General features: G+C 52.4%; 1 protein-coding gene across 1 annotated transcript; it reads left to right on the top strand.

The window, feature by feature from the left end:
- The first annotated feature begins 698 nt into the window (after positions 1-698).
- On the top strand, positions 699-9,550 carry TUSC5 (tumor suppressor candidate 5). The gene is made up of 3 exons (XM_017821591.1): positions 699-1,183; positions 8,138-8,270; positions 8,856-9,550. The coding sequence occupies exons 1-3, from the start codon at positions 776-778 to the stop codon at positions 8,861-8,863; spliced, it is 549 nt and encodes a 182-aa protein (XP_017677080.1). The 5' UTR covers positions 699-775; the 3' UTR covers positions 8,864-9,550.
- Positions 9,551-18,192: the final 8,642 nt, after the last annotated feature.

The raw sequence follows: 18,192 nt of genomic DNA, 5'->3' as shown, positions 1-18,192 counted from the left end.
CACATTTACAAAACATAAGTCCTAATTCTACCTGGAGGCTGCAGGATGGAATAAGGCTCTAGGCAGGGCTGGGCAGCAGGTCCCGGCTGGCATCAGGCTCTTTGGGCACCTCTCAGGGAGGCAGAAGGGTCTGGGTGTGCCTCGTAGATGGCACTGACCCAGGGCAGCCCCAGCCCAGCTCTGCAGCAATGAGGGGCATTGTGAGGGTCTGCTCTGTGCTGCACGCCCCCCACCTGCCTGGGGAAGGGCTTTCAGCCAGGAGGGAGGCAGGGGCAGCAGGGCCGTGTGTACCCAGCACGGACCCACCCTCGGCATCCCCCGCGCCGTCGGGGCTGGCGGCGGCCCCGACCCCGCCGGGACAGGCGGAGCCCGGCCGGGGCTGGGCTCTCACGTACCGCTGCAGCGGAGCGGAGCCCGTGGGAGCCCCCGGGAAGAGCGGGGGGTCGGTGGGGCGGGACAGAGCTCGGGGCTGGGCGGGTCGGAGGCGGCGGGGACACCCCTGCTCTCCCACCGCTCCGCTCCGCCCCGCCGCATCCCCGCCAGCATCCCGGGGGGGCCGCGGCGCCGCCCGCACCGGGACGGGCGGAGGCTGAGCGCGGCCCGGGGGTGAGGAGCGGGGGGCACGGGGACACCCCGGGGGCGGGCCGCGGCCCCGATCCTGCCCCGGGGGCCGAGCCGGGCTGGCCCCTCCTCCGGCTCGGCCTCCCGGGGGGCGGCGGGCCCCGAGCGCAGAGCGGCGGCGGCGGGGCGCTGCCGGAGCCCGCTCCGCCGGGCCATGGCCAGCACCGGCTCCGCGCCCGGGGGCGCGGGCGCGGGCTCGGGCTCCGGCTCGGGCTCGGGCACGGTGCTGCCCACCCGCTTCCAGGAGACCGAGAAGCTGCTGTCGGCGACGGAGGGCCGGGAGGAGAAGGGCCTCCGCGGCTCCAAATCCTTCACGGCAGCCTTGCCCGGCGAGACGGAGCGCAACGGGCACGGGCTCGGCTACAAGTCGGTGTCGGTCGGGCACCTGGAGGCGCCGCCGCTCTCGCCGTCCCGGCTGAGCCTGGGCAGAGCCTCTTCCACGGCCACCAGCACGGCGGCCCCGGAGCAGGGCCGCCCGCGGGACTACCTGGTGCTCGCCATCTTCTCCTGCTTCTGCCCCGTCTGGCCCCTCAACATCGTGGCCCTCGTCTTCTCCATCATGGTGAGTGCGGGACCCGCCGGGCTCACCGACCCGCCCGTTCCCCCCCCGGTTCTCCCGCCGCCCCCGACGGCCGCCCCGGAGCTGTCCGCGGTGCTGCACCGCCGGGACCGGGGCGGGTGGCGCCCGCACCGCTCCCGCAGCGCTCAGCCCGGGGCGCGGGGGCTCGGCCGGGCTGTGCCGCCGCTCGGCTCCCGCAGGGCGCTCCGGTGCGGGTCCGGGGAACGGAGGCGGGAGGAGGCGGGCGGGGAGCGGCGCCGAGCCCGGGGCAGCGCGCGGGGAGGCGGCGGGATGGATGTGGAAAGGGAGGCGGTGGGATGGAGATGGAGATGCAGGGAGGCAGCGGGACGTAGATGGAGATGGGTGAGGGATCCCAGGGCAGGGCTCCGGGAAGCCCGATCCCTGCCGCCAGGCAGCGGTCCAGAACGACTCGCCGGGCTTTCCCGGGAAGGAGCTGCGAGGCGAAGCAAAGACAAGGGATCTCCCTCCGCCCCTCCTAGCCCAGCCCTGCAGCACTGGGGAGACCCTGGCTGGAGGCTGGTTCCTGCCCCTCAGGCACTTCAAAGGGTCAGGTGCACCTGCAGCTCTTTTAGTTGCCCCGGAGAAGCAATTTTCGTCATTAAACATCCCCCAAACCACAGCAAATACACCAACAGCCGAGCAGGGCAGAATGAAGCCAGCCAGCCTCCCACCCATCTCGGGTACAGGTGGCTCAGTCAGCACAGCCCGACAGGCACGGCCACCCCCTTACCCATCAGACGCTGCTCTCTTGTACAGCCCCCCCCAGCACCTTCTGTGCCTTTGATTTGCAACAAAGGCAAATCTTTTCTTTGAAAAATCATCTCAGCTACCTGCTTAGCACACAGAAACACACCGAGGGGCACCTGCAGCCAGCACTTCCCCAAAAACCAACAACAACTTGGAGGCAGACACTGGCAGTTGCCACAGAAAGCCCTCTAGAGAGACCCATTTCCATTTTGAGGAGGAATCATCGTTTCTGCCAGTGCCAGCTGTCATCTGCGTAGTACAGTTGTGTGGCAGAGCCTGTTTAGGCAGCATACAGGGAAGCCAGCCAGCCTTGTTTGGCTTTGCACTGCAACGAGAGGGAAAGCAGCTGGGTATTGCATATCCATGGTAATAAACAAGGTCTCTCACGGGGATTTTCCAACCACATTAGCCTTCATGCAAAATAGATTCTCACACTCTCCCTCGCAGGCGTTAGAGCCTCCAGGGCAGTGGGGATGTGCCTTGGGCCACACGAGCCCCACGGAGTAGAAGAGTAAGCAGTGAAAAAGGAGCAGGAGTTAGTTAATCCTGCCAGACAGTGAAGGACTGGGTGTAGTGACTGTGTCACACCCAAAGGCAGGCAAGGCCAACAAAGCAACAAGACTGTTTGGCTGCCCTCTGCTTCCAAGGCCCTTGATCACACTGACCAGAGCTCATCCAGAGCTGGGGAAGGGGAAGCCCAACCCCAAAGGCAGAGGTGCACTCAGATGAGCTTGTTCTCCAGGACAAGGTTTATAGCACACACAGTTCACTTAATTTATTACTGCCCTTTCTAGTCCTGGCCCTGCCTACACCATCACCCCCTCCACACACCCCCACCTGACAGCCAGGGAGCTCCACATGGCACCGGCAGAGCAGGATGAGGAGTGATCCTTTCTCTGTGCTGACCCTGGGGAAACAGCAAACATCTGTCTGGGTCCTTCTGCCAGCAGGAACAGCTCTCAGGGCATTGGCTGATGTTTTACCTGCTTAAATTTAGGAATTTAGCTCCCAGTTACCCCCCAGGTTCCCACAGGCTTAGTTTTTCTCACAGAGTAAAACCTGGGAGTGCCTGATCATGCACAAATCTGAGCAGGAACCAGGTTTTTGTGATTCCTGTCACCTGGGGGAACAGTAGGACCCTTCCACAACGTGCTGACATTCCTTTAGCTCTGCAATTGTGCCTTTCTTTCCTAAGTCAATGCTTTTGCACATGAAAGCTTTTTTTCTGGGTAATAAGCATCCAGAGAGGAAAGCAAATGAATGCTTCTGAGTTTAGTGCCTCATAAATCATTTTCCAAAAGCTGCTCTCAGATCCCAGCAGGGCCTATAGCCAGAGGTGGAAAAAAACCCCCTGCTTTAGCCTCCAGCTTGTTCCTGCTAATGCTGGTCTTGTGGAAATTATCTACCTGGAGGCTCCTCCACTGATCCTTGGATGCATTTTCTTGGCCAAGTGAGGATCTGGCTGCACTGAGGGGTTCAGGTCATTCCCCAAGCCAGAGAGTGGGACTAGTGGACACAAGGACAGTGCAGCCCCATGGGACCCATCTCAGAGGAGTGAAGGGCAGATCTGGGTACCACACACACACACACACACACTGCATTTCTATTGTGAATCCCTTTCCCTTCCCACCAAAGTGCAGCCACATCAGGGGAAGGAGCAGAGAGGTCACAATATACAAAACTGAACAAATGAAGGCAAGTGAAAATATCCAGCCAGAAGAACCATATATTAACATCAAGGGCAGCCCTGCAAAGTACTTGGTGTCCAAAATAAGTAGTGTCATCCCCAAAAGATGTGGGAGAAGTCGGACTATCCTTACTCATTTTAAATGCCACAGTCTTCTATCTGAGCCTGGAGCTGACTTATACCCCTCTCAGAATGTTTCCTTCAACAAAACACAAGTGTTGAGGATTAGTGATTTATTTTGAGTCATTGGTGGAAGGCAGCAAAGAGCACCCAAAGCCAGTTCATAAATTGGGAAAGATTGCAGGGAAGAGATTGTGATGATTTGTCTTCCCCATCCCTGGGACTAGCACAGAAAAATAATTGCCTTCATTTGCAACAGGGCCACTTAGGGAAAAAACCCATTTTGAACAGTAACTGGAACAGATAGCAGTGGGAAACAGGTAAGATTAATAACTTCTGCAACAGCAGCCTTACCTGGCTCCACAGGTGCTGCAGTACAGCACCCACTTCCAAGGCCCTGGGCTCTAATAGGAATCCCTTGGCTCACACACAGTGACTCACTCCCCCGTCGCCCTCGAGCCTTTCTGAGATGTTCTGCCTCGGCGAGTCTCCATTAATAAACAAGATGTTAATGTTTTTATGTGGAAAGCAAAACACAGGATTAGTGATACTAGAGAACTATAATCAAACTGTTCCACACCAATGAATAATATATGTACAGTACCAAATGCTTGCTAAACACCCCATGCCAATGCTGATGTGTTTTTTTGTAATTGTTCGGGATAAACGAGCAATAAACACTTGCAGAAAGCTGTAGTGATAAATACATTGAATTTGTTAGCCCATATATTTTCCCTAGAAGACAGCTAAAACTGCATATTTCACTGCAGTCTAACCCACACCCTGCCAAAATATTACACTTGTTACAAAAACCAGAGCCTAAAGAGATAAATCCCCAGTGTTGGAGCTTTTGGCGAGCAGGGCAGGGATTCTGTCGATCCCTGGGCTACTGCATCCTCCCCATCTCTTGCCACCAACCCATGAGGCTTCATTTTGTCACCTCCTGTTCTGTAATGAAAATAGCTCTTGGCTGCATCCCATCGCTCTTAGAGCCAGTCTGGCAAACCTGCTGTTGGGACCAGGAGGAACGAGGTCCTGAGCTCTGCTGGTGTCACTGCTGATGCACAGGGTGGCACTGAGTGGAGCAGGACGTTTGCAGGGATGCAGAGGAAGCAGTGGCCCGCCTGTTTGAGGCTCTGCTGTGTTATTTACGTGGTGATACAAACTGAAATGAGTACATGGAAACCTCCAAAGCTGCATTTTTCCTATGGAGCAGCTGCCTGGGCTGGGCATGTTTTGATCGTGGTGCTGCCAAGAGGCAGTGGCATTTAAGTAAGATTAATTGGAAATGGGAGAGTAACATCACATATTTGTTTCTTCAGACTCTCAGTGATGTTTCATGGTTAGTGCTGGAGCACGACTAGGCCTCCTAACCCTTAATTAATTAATTAATTAATTTAAAAAACATGTGGCAGGGGACCCTTTCCAGCACAGTTATTTCTGAGATACACATTTTTTGAAAGGCAAGTGGGATCGCTTTGATCCACTTCCACCTTTAACTTTTTTTAACTCGTACATTTATTTTCTTAACTCAGAGTTTCCCCAGTTTTAGCAGGCACGCCCCAAAGGGAGGAGCTGGCAGATGGCACAGGGAGATGCTGGCCCTATAGCCTGCCCCAGACCCCCTTCTCCTGATCCCTGGCTCAGCCAAGGCATCACAGCTGGAGATGGATGGGGCAGGGGAAGAAGCCTTTAACCCATGTTAAAATGTTAAATACTTAAAAGCATCTCTAAATAAAGAGTAACTGCTCAAGGCAGTTGAAGTATCTAAAAAACCCTATTCCCAGTGAAGTCGAGGGGAGTTTTGCCCAACTCCTCCACTGGATTAAGGCTGCTGGGCTCCCTTCTTCCCCAGTCCTGCCTTGCTTCCCTTTCCCCTCACTCCCAACCTTTCCAACCACGTATAAATATTACCAACGGTCCTTGAAACCCCTTTACCCAGTTTTCCTCCCTCCAAACCCCCTTCCCAATGGGCTTCACGGGAGGCAGGAGGGCACTGCACGAATTTGGGAAGGCTTTTCAGCCCGGAGAGCCGGGCTGGTCACAGCCCATCTGCCTCTGGCCGAGCAGGAGCTCCTGTTCCACCGACGGAGTGGCTCCGGCCTGTCCACTGCACAGGCAGCAAATGCTGACGCACGGTGAGTAATTCCACCACAATATCCTCGCGTGGGACTGCACAGCTGCCCTTTGCTAAGTGCTGGGAGCTCCCTCAGCCAAGGGCAGGACGCCCAGCACACCCTTTCCGGCAGGATCAGGAGCGCTCCGGGCCCTTCTCTCAGCAGCAATGCTTCTCCCTCACCAGGAATTCTTATTTCCAGTGGTTTTTTTTCCACTCGGGAACCAAATGATTTGCCAATTAGAAGAGCAAGAAAGAAGATGGGTAATCACTTCCTCTGAGAGTTTATGATGCCTCTGTGTGTGATGTTTGTTGATGAGCTGTGCTTGGCCTTCAGGATGCTCTGTGTGGTTGGTGAGGGTAGAGGCTTCTCTAGCCCAGCAGGTCAGCAGTGCTGCTGAGCCCAGGGCTGTGAGCTCAGAGGGCTCAGGCCACAGCATCACCCTTGCTGCCCTGTCAGGTACCAGGCAAGATTTTGCTCATCCAATCTTACATCTTTCCCCTTTGGGTGTGACCCCCAAATCCTGCTCAACCCACCCAGCCCCAGCAGCACTGCTGGACAGACCCAGGGGAAACTTCACTAACCCCCTAGAGATGCTCCCAGGGTCTGGATCTCAGCCAAGCTCATGGGTGGCCATCCCTGAGTGAGCAGTGAAAAGCAAAATTTCGAAGGGAACCTCCAAATTTTCTATTCCATCCCCCTGAGTGGCCACTTAAAGACAAGGATCAATTTAGCCCACTGAAAGCCTGCCATAAAAATGTTGGTGCCCACCAACATCATGGAATCACAGAATCATTTAGGTTGGAAAAGCCCTCTAGGATCATCAAGTTCAACCATTAACTTAACACTTCCATGTTACCACTAAACCACGTCCCCAGCTGACACATTTTTTTGAACACTTCTAAGGATGGTGACTCTACCACTTCTCTGGGCAGCCTGACCACCCTTTCAGTGAAGACATTTTTCCTAATATCCAACCTAAAACTCCCCTGGTACAACTTGAGGCCGTTTCCTCTTGTCCTATCACTTGTTACCTGGGAGAAGAAACTGGCTCCCACCTGGCTCCACCCTCCTTTCAGGGAACTGTAGAGAGTGAGAAGGTCCCCCCTGAGCCCCCCCCCAGCTCCCTCCGTTGCTCCTCATCAGACCTGTGCTCCAGATCCTTCCCCAGCTCCATTACCTTTCTCTGGACTTGTTCCAGCATCCATCAGCACCAGGCAAATCCTGTTCTAGTTCCAGCTTTTGGGGATCTCTGTTCATCCCTTAATGACTCCACACAAAATGATTTCCAGCCACCTACTCGTGCCTTCCCCCATCCCACTCCTTAGCCCTGCCACAGCCAGGGAAACCCTGCTTTGCCTTACAGTGCAGGGGAAAGCTCTCACTGAGCTGCCTGAGGAAATCAATAGAGCAGCAGGGGAATTCACAATGAAACCAGGACCAGAATAGAGAAGCTCTATGGACTATTCCTCCCCTCCCTACAGTGCACACGAGAGCAGGAATTCACTGTAGGAGGACTGCATTTAAAAAGAGAGATGGAGAACACAACCCGTCTGTGTTGAAGCAGAAATTCAGGGTGATGCAGAGGCACCGAAGCACATCCCATCATGAGAGGAAAGCCAGTGGTTACCACTTGTTTCATCAAAGCCTGTTCCTCTCACACACACATCCAGCTCCAAAGGCACAGAGGCCTCACGCTGCTTTGGAAATGTCACTGCTTTTTGGTCCAGTTTGTCAGTGCTGGTTAAACTCACAATATACATTGCTGCTCAATACATACGTTTGCAGAAGAAGAGGGAAGCAGGATGCTTGTCTGTACAAAAGCTGCAGAGGGTTGGTGGTACCCCATGGAGATGCAATTCCCCTGCACAGTCCCATAGAATTGAGCTGCTCCAGGGACTGCAGTCAAAAGTTTCAGGGTTTTCCATGAAAGACTCAGAGAGGGGCTGGTGCTGGCTGGGGCTCTGCTGTGCCTGCTGTCCCATGCCAGGGTTATTTCTTAGTCACTCCAGTGAAAGACAGGCTTGAGTCAGTGCAGCTCCTACCCAGGGAAGCAGAGCAGCTTCCCAAATGGACTGTCCAGGCATATCAGTTTAGCAGGACCATGGGCTGTCAAAGCCATGGCTCACCGAGGGGATTTGTGTGTCATCCTGTGACAGCTCGGGGTGGCAGGTCCAGCCCCCGGGAACACAGAGCTCAGTGTGGGGAGGTACAGCCAGGGAGCCACTCTGCCATTCTCAGGAGCCTCTCTCTGTGTCCCCCCAGTCGAGGAACAGTGGGCAGCAAGGGGACACGGACGGAGCCCGGCGGCTCGGACGCATGGCCAGGCTGCTCAGCATCGTCTCCATCGTCCTGGGGACCATCATCATCGTGCTCTACATTTCACTCAGCGTCAGAGGTAACACTTCCTTCTCTTTTCCACAGCCCAGCTAGAGCAGGAACCTCACCTGGCTCCAACCCAGTGGACAGGACACACCTGCCCACCATCCACCACCCTCGGGTAGATGGAGCTCCATTCCCATCCTAACTGAACAGGGAGAGCGCTAAACCCCTGCAGTCCAGGCTGGTTTGACCATCACCAGCTGCACACACACATGCAGAACAGCTCAGAGAATGGGCTCCTGGTAGTAACCACACACACTGTCCAAATGGAAAGCATGGAAAGCCCTCCCTGTGCTGTCCATAGTGCTGTGGTGACCACACAAGATCCCCCTGGTGAAAGGTTTTGCCCTGGCAAAAGCCGTGGTGGGTTTAGAAGAGTGGAGTGGGGTATAAAAACAGAAGGGTTTCAGGTCACAAATCAACTTTCCAGAAACACAATCCCAAAATGTTTGGGGAACATCCCAAACACAAACCCACCTGCCAAACCAGCATGACCAGCACAGCTCAGGCAAGCAGGGGCCTCAAAAACACCCAAAGCCCAAACCAGGAGCATAAGGGAAACATCTGTGACCACTGCCCTAATACTCCCTTTCTCTTCCAGTTTCCTAGAAGACGTTTCAGCATGCAAATACCTTGAAGAGGAGGAAGACAACTTTCCTTTTGGGGTTTTTACTTTCAGCCTTGCAACAACAAAAAAAATTGTCACAGTGTAGGTGGGCAGCCCTAGACAGCCTGCTCTGGAGCGCCGTCGGAAGGAACGCATGCTTCTATTCACTCTTGGAAATGAGTCTGTACAGGTGATGGGATAAAAAACACCGGGAGAAGGAATGGGAAAGGCCATCGGACACCAAGCGGAGAGGAGAAGGGGGAAATCCACTACCTCATTCCCCTCCAGCAAAACTCACGGAGTGGGGAGACAACTAAAGTACAAGAGGAGGAGAGAGTTTCAAGAACGAAGCTTGTTTTAAAAGAAAAATCTAAAGGCGAGAACGGGACATTTCGAGGAATCCTCCTAAGGATTTTGGCACAAGTCACTGGACTTTTGGGGGGTTGTTGGTTTTTAAATCGTCAAATTCTCTGTCTCTACAAAACAAAACAAAGCTCAAACTGCCATCAGGAGCTGAGAGCTGTTCCACGGAGGAGGAGGAGGGAGGGCAGAGCTGCAGCAGGACCCCGGCTCTGCTCCGCACGGAACGCGGCCGCAAAAGCTGGAGGATGTGGTGGGTGCTTTTGTATTTTTGATGAAAAAAAAAAAAAAGAGACAATGACCATTTGCATGCCTTTGGGAATGTTCTCCATGTCTGTTCCTACGAGCTCTTTTATCACTTAGGGCAGATCTCAGAGCTGGCAGAGCAGGATGTTGCTGCATGAGAACCCCAGGCTCCTCCTCACCCCGACCCCATGGTGGGCCTTTTAATGGAAGGAAAGATAACATGTTCCCTGTGAATCCACACATTTCCCTCTGTGCACCCAAAGGGAGGTGCTCATGGCACCCAGACAAGAGCCTGGTTAACCTGTAGCAGCAGCACCAAGGCACAGAGAGCACATTCCATCCACTTACACCTTGATGTCACGTCATGATGCTCATGCAGAAGCTTCAGCGTGATCCAGCCCCTGCCACTGCCACTGCTCATCTCCCTGACCCTTTGGGGCTTCAGCTTAGGGCCTTCCAGGGGATTTTCAGGGGCATGGAGGAGTTTTAGATCCCTGCTCTTCTCCCTGCACCCCTCACATGCTCTTCTGCATCTCTGGAAATCTCCGGTGTCCCTGGAGCTGTCTGGGGTCAGTTCCACAAGCTGTATTATTTTGTAATGTTTTGTATTTAACATAACAAGAACATAGACTTTGCTCCTCCCATTCTGCCTATAGGTACCACAGGCCCCACCATGTCTTCCACACCACACAGCTCCCTTGGCCATTTCCCGTGGGATACAATCATGACACCCCCTGAAGCCTCCTTCCAGCCCCATCCCTCCTCCTTCCTGCTCACCCCATCCTTGCTGTGGGTTGTTCCTGGGGTTGGCCCTCTACCCATCCACCCAGACTATGCAAAGTTTCATTGCCTGTTGTTTTAGTCAGGCTTTGTAGATGACTTCTGGCCATGTCCACTGGCTCCCTATTACCTGACTCTGCTTTATCCAAACTTTGCTGACACGAATACACGACCAAGAGCTGCACTCCCTGACCTTTCTGCCAACCTGGGACCCAGAAATATGGACTGACTGAGAAATGTGGTCCTTCAGGGCACTTCTGCTCCCTAACATCCTGAAAAACACCCCAAACCTTCGACCAAATTTAATGCTTCCAAGGGCTTGTCTACATGGAGAATCCACTACACACCACAGGAAACTTCACAACATGGCAACTGCTTGGCACTGACTTCTTCTCTGGGCTGTGAATGAGCACAGGGGGTTAGCACAGGGTAGGGGTGAACTGTAAATCCACACTGTAGTTACTCTGTAGTAACTAACGTGCAAAGCCACAGGCATGGCTGTGAAAATTCTCTTGTCCCCTGTTTGCTTGCTCCTCTTTAAAGTGTTTTCTTTCGCTAGACATTATTTGAATCCAGGGGGTGAGAAAGCCAAATCCCCCAGACATGCTGTTAACAATTTTCTCTACACTAAAAGGGATTCCAGGGACTCACAGCAATAGCACTCCACTACAGCACTTTCTCGGGCTCCATTCCCATCCACCCCTTTGCCAGCACTTTATTACAAGCAACTGGCTGCTAAAATGGACCAAATCCGCAATTTTTCTTTTCCAATTTATCTCTTGTGAGTTCAGCAAACAGGAGACCACTGAGGGCTGCTGGGTGGGAGCTCCCACCTGCATCCTCTGTCCAGGTGCCCCTTGGCACCAGACCTGTTCCTTCCAAGTTTTTCAGAAACCCTCCCTTGGACATTCCAACTTCAATCTCACGGCTGTTGAAATCCCACCGAATCCCCCACACGTTTCCTTCTTTGACTCTTGAACCCAAAAGCTGCTTGCTGGCAAACAGGTGTCATTCTTTTGGGGCTACACAAAGGCAGCGCTGCCTTGTCCATGCATCTTCTCCCTTTACCCGCTGAGCTGCTGGAATTCAGCTGATGGGAAGAGCTGGGCAAGCTCCTCCTCAGGCAGGAAGGGCCGACGGTCAGGGAAAAGTGAGTTACAGGACTTGAGAGCACCAAGTGTTTATTAAGTAAGAATTTAAATGCTCTTTTATCATTATATAAAGCCTTTCATCTAAAGTGCTTTCCCTCACCCAAAGGATTAATCCCTGCCACCCCCCACGAGGTGGGTTCACATTGCTGCTCTAATTGCACGGATGGCAAATGCTCAGTCACGGGCACTGAACAGCTCCAGAAACAACCACCTTTTTCCTTCTCCTCCTTAACAGAACCGTGCATGAACACGGATTTGCTTTGAACCTGATTTTTCCAAAGGGATCTAGACAAACTAAACCCCACTACAGTTCAAAATAGACTGGGATACCTGCAGTCATAGGAAGGAGGGGGGGGGCTCTGTGAAGCAGCTGCAGTGGTCCTTGCCAGGGGAAGTCCCAAGCCAGGGGAGCACAGAGCAGTGGAGGTACCAGGATTCCCCTCAATGCAGGAGAAGGCAGAAACATTCCCCCAAAACCCCATGGATGATTTGTTGCATGCACCCAGACAGGGTTTGTTCCTCCTATCTCACCAGACAGCTGAGGGAATGTTTCTCACCTCACTATTAAGTATTAAAAAAAAAGAAAAACTAAAACACTTGAATCCCTTTCATTCTAAAATCTTCTTTCTGATTCGATACAACTGTACTGCACACTCTTGAACATAGCTTTTTTTCTTATCCTGCATTTAAATCCAGAGAAAAGCCTCTACAGTTATCCCTGACAAAATATTTCCTCTGTTTGTAACCTGGCTTTCCAGTGCTGGAGAAATAAACCCTCCAGGGATATCTGGAAAGTCCCTTCTCTCCGCCAGCTTCTCCACACCTTTTCCAGCCTATTTTGCAAAGGTTTTGCCACTTTGCTCTTCTCCACATCACACACGGTTTTATCCCAGCTCAGCTGCCTCTTTGGCTCTTTTGGGGTGGAATTATCTTATATTCATGAAGGAAGAGGTTGCAGAGCCCCCAGCCCTTGGCACACACCTCACCTGTGCTGTCCTACAGAGAGGTAGATGAAGGCAGAACTCTGAGGCCACCAGCAGGCACAGTCACTCCTTTGGTCTCTATCCAGGGAACAACAGCTGCTTTAGTGCTCATCTTAATGCAAGCATCTCTTTTTCCATATCCAGGCACAGCCACTTCTCTCCTTAACTTGGCTTTTAGCACAGGAGGGCAATCACAAAAACTGTCACAAGACCTTCCCTCTCCATCCCCACAAACAAACCCTGTTACTTATCCCCCCAGCTCTTTGCTACCTGCTGCAGCCTCCTCTAAGCACACACGTCAGAGTGGAGTTTTCTGTGTTTGCAACTCTGACAGTCACGAAATCCTCAGGACCTGCCCAACTTGCACCCCCTGGTGAAGGAGAGGTAAGAGATCCGAGCAGTGTGGTGGGAATCCAGCCTTACCTGACAGCAAAGCTGAGCTGGTGGGAGGAGAGCTCGCTGAAGGGCTGGAGAAGGTGGGAAACGTCTCTAAATGTAAGCTGAAGTAGGAGTTACAATCGACAAGTGTGAGGTCCTGGTGGGATATAAATACACAGTTTGCACTGCTTGGGGAAGAGCCTCCGAGCAGAGCATGTGGCTGTGGCACCTCTCTGGCACTGGTGGCCCTGGGCTCCTTTCCCAGGGTTTGGGGCAGAGCTGGGCTCTGTGGGGAGGCACAGAAGGGCCCTTGCTGGGTGCAGCAAGGCTGGATCAAAGCCTTAAGCTGAACCAGCAGCTTGCTGCTGCTGAGCAGATGAACCTGCTTGGCTTCATAGCAGCTCCTTGTAGGATGCAACAGCCCAGGGTCAGGAAAGGTCTGGCAAAAGTCAGTGGGTCACAGCAACACGCTGGCTGGTGCCTGCAGAGGAGACCAAAGGGATCTGAGCAGCAAGGGAGGAAAGAAAGCAACAAAGGAGTTCAAAGTTTGCTGTGCTCATGATGGGTTTGCTTTTTCCAGTCGGTATTTCACCCTGTTCCAGTTGACCCTTCTCCCCCCATCTCTGCTGGTTCACTGTGCTTTCCCCTCAGCATTTCTACCCCTGGAGCAATGTGTGAGTCCCTCAGGCTCTTTCCTCCCATCCTCTGCCTCTCCTTTAACCAGGACAGGTCTTGCTGGCAATGACATGTCATGGCTGGGCTCCTCTGGAAGGGGTTAGCGAGGGCAGGGAACCTCTGACCTGGGCTCCCTGCAGAGCCCAGCAGGTAGTACCTGACCTTCCCAACACACTCTTCTCCATGTAGACAAGGGGAGCAGATCCTGCCTTTTATAGAAAATTAAAACCCCATTTCTGTTCATTCTGAGCCCAGGAATAGGCTGCAGAAATGCACCCACTAGGCTGCCCCCATGACTTCTTCTTTCCCCCCCCACAATACCCTCACCCTTGCCCTGTTGCTTTGTTACTTATCACAGAACCACAGCCAGGGTTGCACTGTCAAGCTCAAATAATTCAGATTTAAGATTGTTTTTCATCCTTTAATTTTGGCAAAACCAGTTAGGTTTGGACTGAAAAAACTCCCCTGCTTGGGCACAAGCCAAGGGGGTGGGGGGGAAAGCAGCCTTTTCAAAGTGGGAATATTTGTAAAGCATTTGCTGACACCAGTAGATAGCGAAATTCAAACCTATAAATACCCATCCAGGATAAGAAACATCAGAAAGGAAATGTGTGCAGGATTCAGCAAGGCAACCCTGATCCCACCTGGGAGCAGGGGCCCTTGTTAGATGGTGCCAGGACATGATCCTTGGTGTGGAAGTGCAGGGTCCATCCCCCCACTGCCACAGCCACCGTCCATGCACCAGCTCCTCCTGTTCCAAATCCAAAAGGGAAGAGCCACCATCCACACACAGCATGAACACACCAGGAACTGCAGCTGGGTGCTTCTCTTTGCTGATAAATGTTTCTTTTTCTGCAGGATGGTATGGTATATCTTATATACTTTCTTTGTATTTCTTGGCATGAGAAAAAAAAATTAAAATGTAACATGCATGGTCAAAGCTGAACTGGTTTCTTCTGTCTAAATGAGAAAAAAAAAATTATCCAAACTACTCATTTAACTGTTGCTTCACACTCCAAGAGCAACCAGTTGGTATTTTGGGTGCAGTGGGCTGCAAATAATATATACAGGCAAAGAGCAGAAGAAAACAGCACAAGTCAGAGCAGAGAGAGGTGCAGAGAGATCAGCCTCCTGCTGCAGAGACAGGCAGCACCTTGGGAAGCACAGCTACTGTGGGAGGTCTCTGCCAGCCAGGGCACAGGGAAGGAAATCAACCCTCCTTCCTTGCAGGGCACAAGGATGGGATGGGGAACAGTCCCTGAAACTGCTTCTCACCACAGCCCTGCCCCTGCAGGTCAACAGCCTGGTGCACAGCCAAGAACAAATTCCTAATCTGCTGGAAAACCAAAATTATTGAGCAAAAGCCTAGATTTCAGGGTTGCACAGCAATATTTAGTCTCCTCTCACAGAGTCTAAATGCAAGCAGCTCCCAGGAATCAGGCCCTTGCAAAGTTTCATAAGCCAAGGCTTGAAATTCAGCCATTACCAAAACCACTGGCTGTGGTCTTTTCCCAGGAGGAGTTTCTCCAACCAGACTGGAAGGCTGTTGACTGTGTATCACACCCACCTGGGGTCACTACCAGAGTTCATTTGTGTGTAACAGCACACTGGTCAGTCAAGGCTGCTGGTCCTTACTGAAGCTGAGGGACACAACCCCTTCATTCAGCTGAACCCCCACACTCTCCTCTCACTGTGCATCTCTGTCATCCTCCGGGAACAAATGGCAACACAGCTCCCAACTCAGCCCAGCCTGGAGAGAAGACCTGCCAAGTCTGCAATGAATTAGTTGTAGCACACAGCTCTCTGCAGCAAACACTCAAGCTGTCCAGACTTCAGCACGGGGCAGGACTTACCAGAGGTAACGCAGTCTCACAGCTTCCTGAGGACAATTCCTTCGCTCTCCCAGCAAAGCAGGACACACATGGGGAGGAGATGCCACCAGCAGCAGCAGGGATCAAAAGTGAAGCTTTGTGGGCCCTGGCATCAGGCACAGCACTTCCACTTTCATCCCTGTCCGTGATGGAGAAAGATGGATGTAAATCCTCTGTGAGGTTGGCAGGCACAGAGTGATTCAGCAACAAAGGGATTTAATGGCCCTGCCTGGAGCACATCCTGCCCATGGAGCACATCCTGCCCATGGAATTCCCTCCAGAGCGGGGGCAGGTCACTTCCCACTGAACCAGCCAGAGGCATGGAGGAGCACTGAGCCACCAACACCCAGGGGGGCCCTGACAGAGCCCACCAAATAAGTCATCAGCAAACACTGCAGGGGAACAGATCCAGCTGTGGGATTTGCTGTGCCCACGTTTTGGAAGTGGTTACAGCCGTGTTGGTGAGGCAGAGAGTGAACAGACCCACCTCTGTGGTCCAAACCCTTCTGATGTGACACAGTCAAGCTCTGGTGTGCCTGTCATTTTGATAAACACCTCTTTGTCCTTCTTAAGGATGCAAACTGTAGGGGTTTTGGGGCATTGAAAAATGAATAAGTAGGAAAAACCTGCAAGTACTCAAGAGGATGGAGATTAAACGTTCGTGAGCTCACAAAACCCAGACCTGTTATCCTCACATCCAGCTCAGAAGCTGACCAAAGGGACAGTAATTAGTCCTTCTAGATCAGCTGCTGTCCACAACACAAAGCCCAGCCCCTATAAGCCAGGCTCAACACTGGATCTGTCCCAAAGGTTTCCTATGGATCAGGCAGCCCTGGTACATCACTGCCCAAGCAACCAGTGAGACAGAGCTGCTCCACAGCCTCCAACACACCAGCAATGTGCTCAGCCTTCCTGTTTATCCCACAGCCCTTCTCTTACACTACATTAGCCCCCCTCCCCAGCTCTGCAGCTCACTAGGGCATTTTTAACAAATTAAGACTATTCCTTTGGTGTGTCCATTCCCCATTGCTTTGAAAACCACAAGTCTAATTAGATCTGATGGGTCTTACCCCTAAGCACCCTCCCCTTGTAACACCACCTAAATCAGTGCTCTTGATGTTTAGTTTCCCACCCCAGGGCTCACACAGCAGCTGCTCAAACCTCTAAGCACCATCAGCCAAGATTAATTACTCACAGCCATGCAGGTCCAAACTTACACCACACTACAGCTCCTCCTGTTTTACACCAAGACTGGACTATGCACAAAGCTCGTGTTACTCAACTGCAGCATCTCCCCACTGCCTCTGCTCACCCAGCAGGGCAAGAGGCATCACTGTCTGCACAAGGGCTTTGGCAACACAACTGGGATTACAGGGCAGGTCCAAAGAGCCACATTTATTTGTCCTGATGAAGAGACAAAATGTAGATGTTTAGGAAGTCCAGTGTAATTTCCTTCCCACTATCCAGCAAAGCAAAGGGGGTTGTGGTACCTGTGCATAACAAAAGGCTGGGATGGAGGGGTCGTGGTGGGCAAAGCTTTCGAGGAACAAAAGCCATTTAGATCCCAGCACGTGATGTCTGAGGTTGCTTTAAACCATCTTTAGCCTTCTTTGTGTATTGCTTAAAGAATTCAGCAGGCGAGGAGATTGAGCAGAAAAAAAAAAGCAATGGTTTCGTTCTGGAGGAGGAGGATTTGACTCACATAAACCTCCCCCACCACGGAGAGATTCCCCTTCAGTGGTGAGATTCCCCTCGGAGCATCCTGACCATGTCACCGAAGCAGCCGGGCAGATGCAAGTTCCAGACTTCAAAGGCAGCCTGGGCTCTGATGTTTCGCTAAAGAGGAGGCAGAGCCAAGTGCTTTAGCTCCTGTTTTATTAATACCCTGCTCTGATGGGCTCATGTATAATAGATTCGCAGAGGAACAGCAAGAGGTTTACATCCAATTTCCATGTTGCATACGTTTTCTGCTAAACATTGTAGGCTCTCCCTTTACCTCTCAATGTTTGTCTTCACTAATGAATTTGCATGAGTTTGTGGTTCAAGCAGAGGACAAAAAGTTGGCCACCAGTTCTTCAACTGGTTTCCATGACTTTGCTCCAGTCAGGAGCTACGAATTAAAAGCACAGGGAAAATATTTCCATTTTCTCTCTCACTCCCAACACTGGCTGCTGTTGACAGAGAGCAGCTCAGGGATTCCTTGGGCTCACTGAAAGCCATGCAGAGCCTCTTGGGAAGTCATTTGGGAAGTGCTGGAGCCAGAGCCCTGGGGCAGCAGTGTGGTGCAGTGGCAGTGGGAGAGCTCAGGTCTGCAGAGGTGCAGCAGCGAGTCTCTGTGATGAGCAGCACACAAACATCCTGGCTCTGGTGCAGCTCACCCTGGTCTGCAGAGATGCAACACCCAACACCGGGCCAAAAAAGAATGGACTGCACCCCAAACTCCCCCCTCTGCTCACAGAACAGCTTCTTAGCTGCAGAGATTTAAAAAAAGATGAAATTTAGATACGTGGTTCCCTGAACACACTCCTGGTAGACTCCAGTAAAAGAGCAGAGAAAAAATGAATTTGACTTTGTGAGGGTGCCAAAAGACTCTGTTTTCCTATTTTCCTACCCAGATCAAGCAGATCCCACCCCTTTACAGATGAAGACTCTGCATGTTGCCTCCAGTTCACAGCTGTCACCGCTCCCCTGCAAACGCAGTCGGAGCAACGCAGCCACAGCTCCTGCATCCACACAGAGAGACATGGAATCAGGAGTGTGGCTATCACAGAATCATTGGAGCTGGAAAACACCTCTAAGATCATCCAGTCCAACCCAGCACTGCCATGTTCACCACTAAACCACGCCCCCAAGTGCCACGTCCACACGCCTTTTGAACACTTCCAGG

The sequence above is a fragment of the Lepidothrix coronata genome, unplaced genomic scaffold (genome assembly GCF_001604755.1).
Source record: "Lepidothrix coronata isolate B3197 unplaced genomic scaffold, Lepidothrix_coronata-1.0 Scaffold91, whole genome shotgun sequence".
NCBI lineage: Eukaryota > Metazoa > Chordata > Aves > Passeriformes > Pipridae > Lepidothrix > Lepidothrix coronata.
The sequence above is the reverse complement of the archived record's forward strand: the minus strand, read 5'-3'. Positions and strand labels throughout refer to the sequence as shown.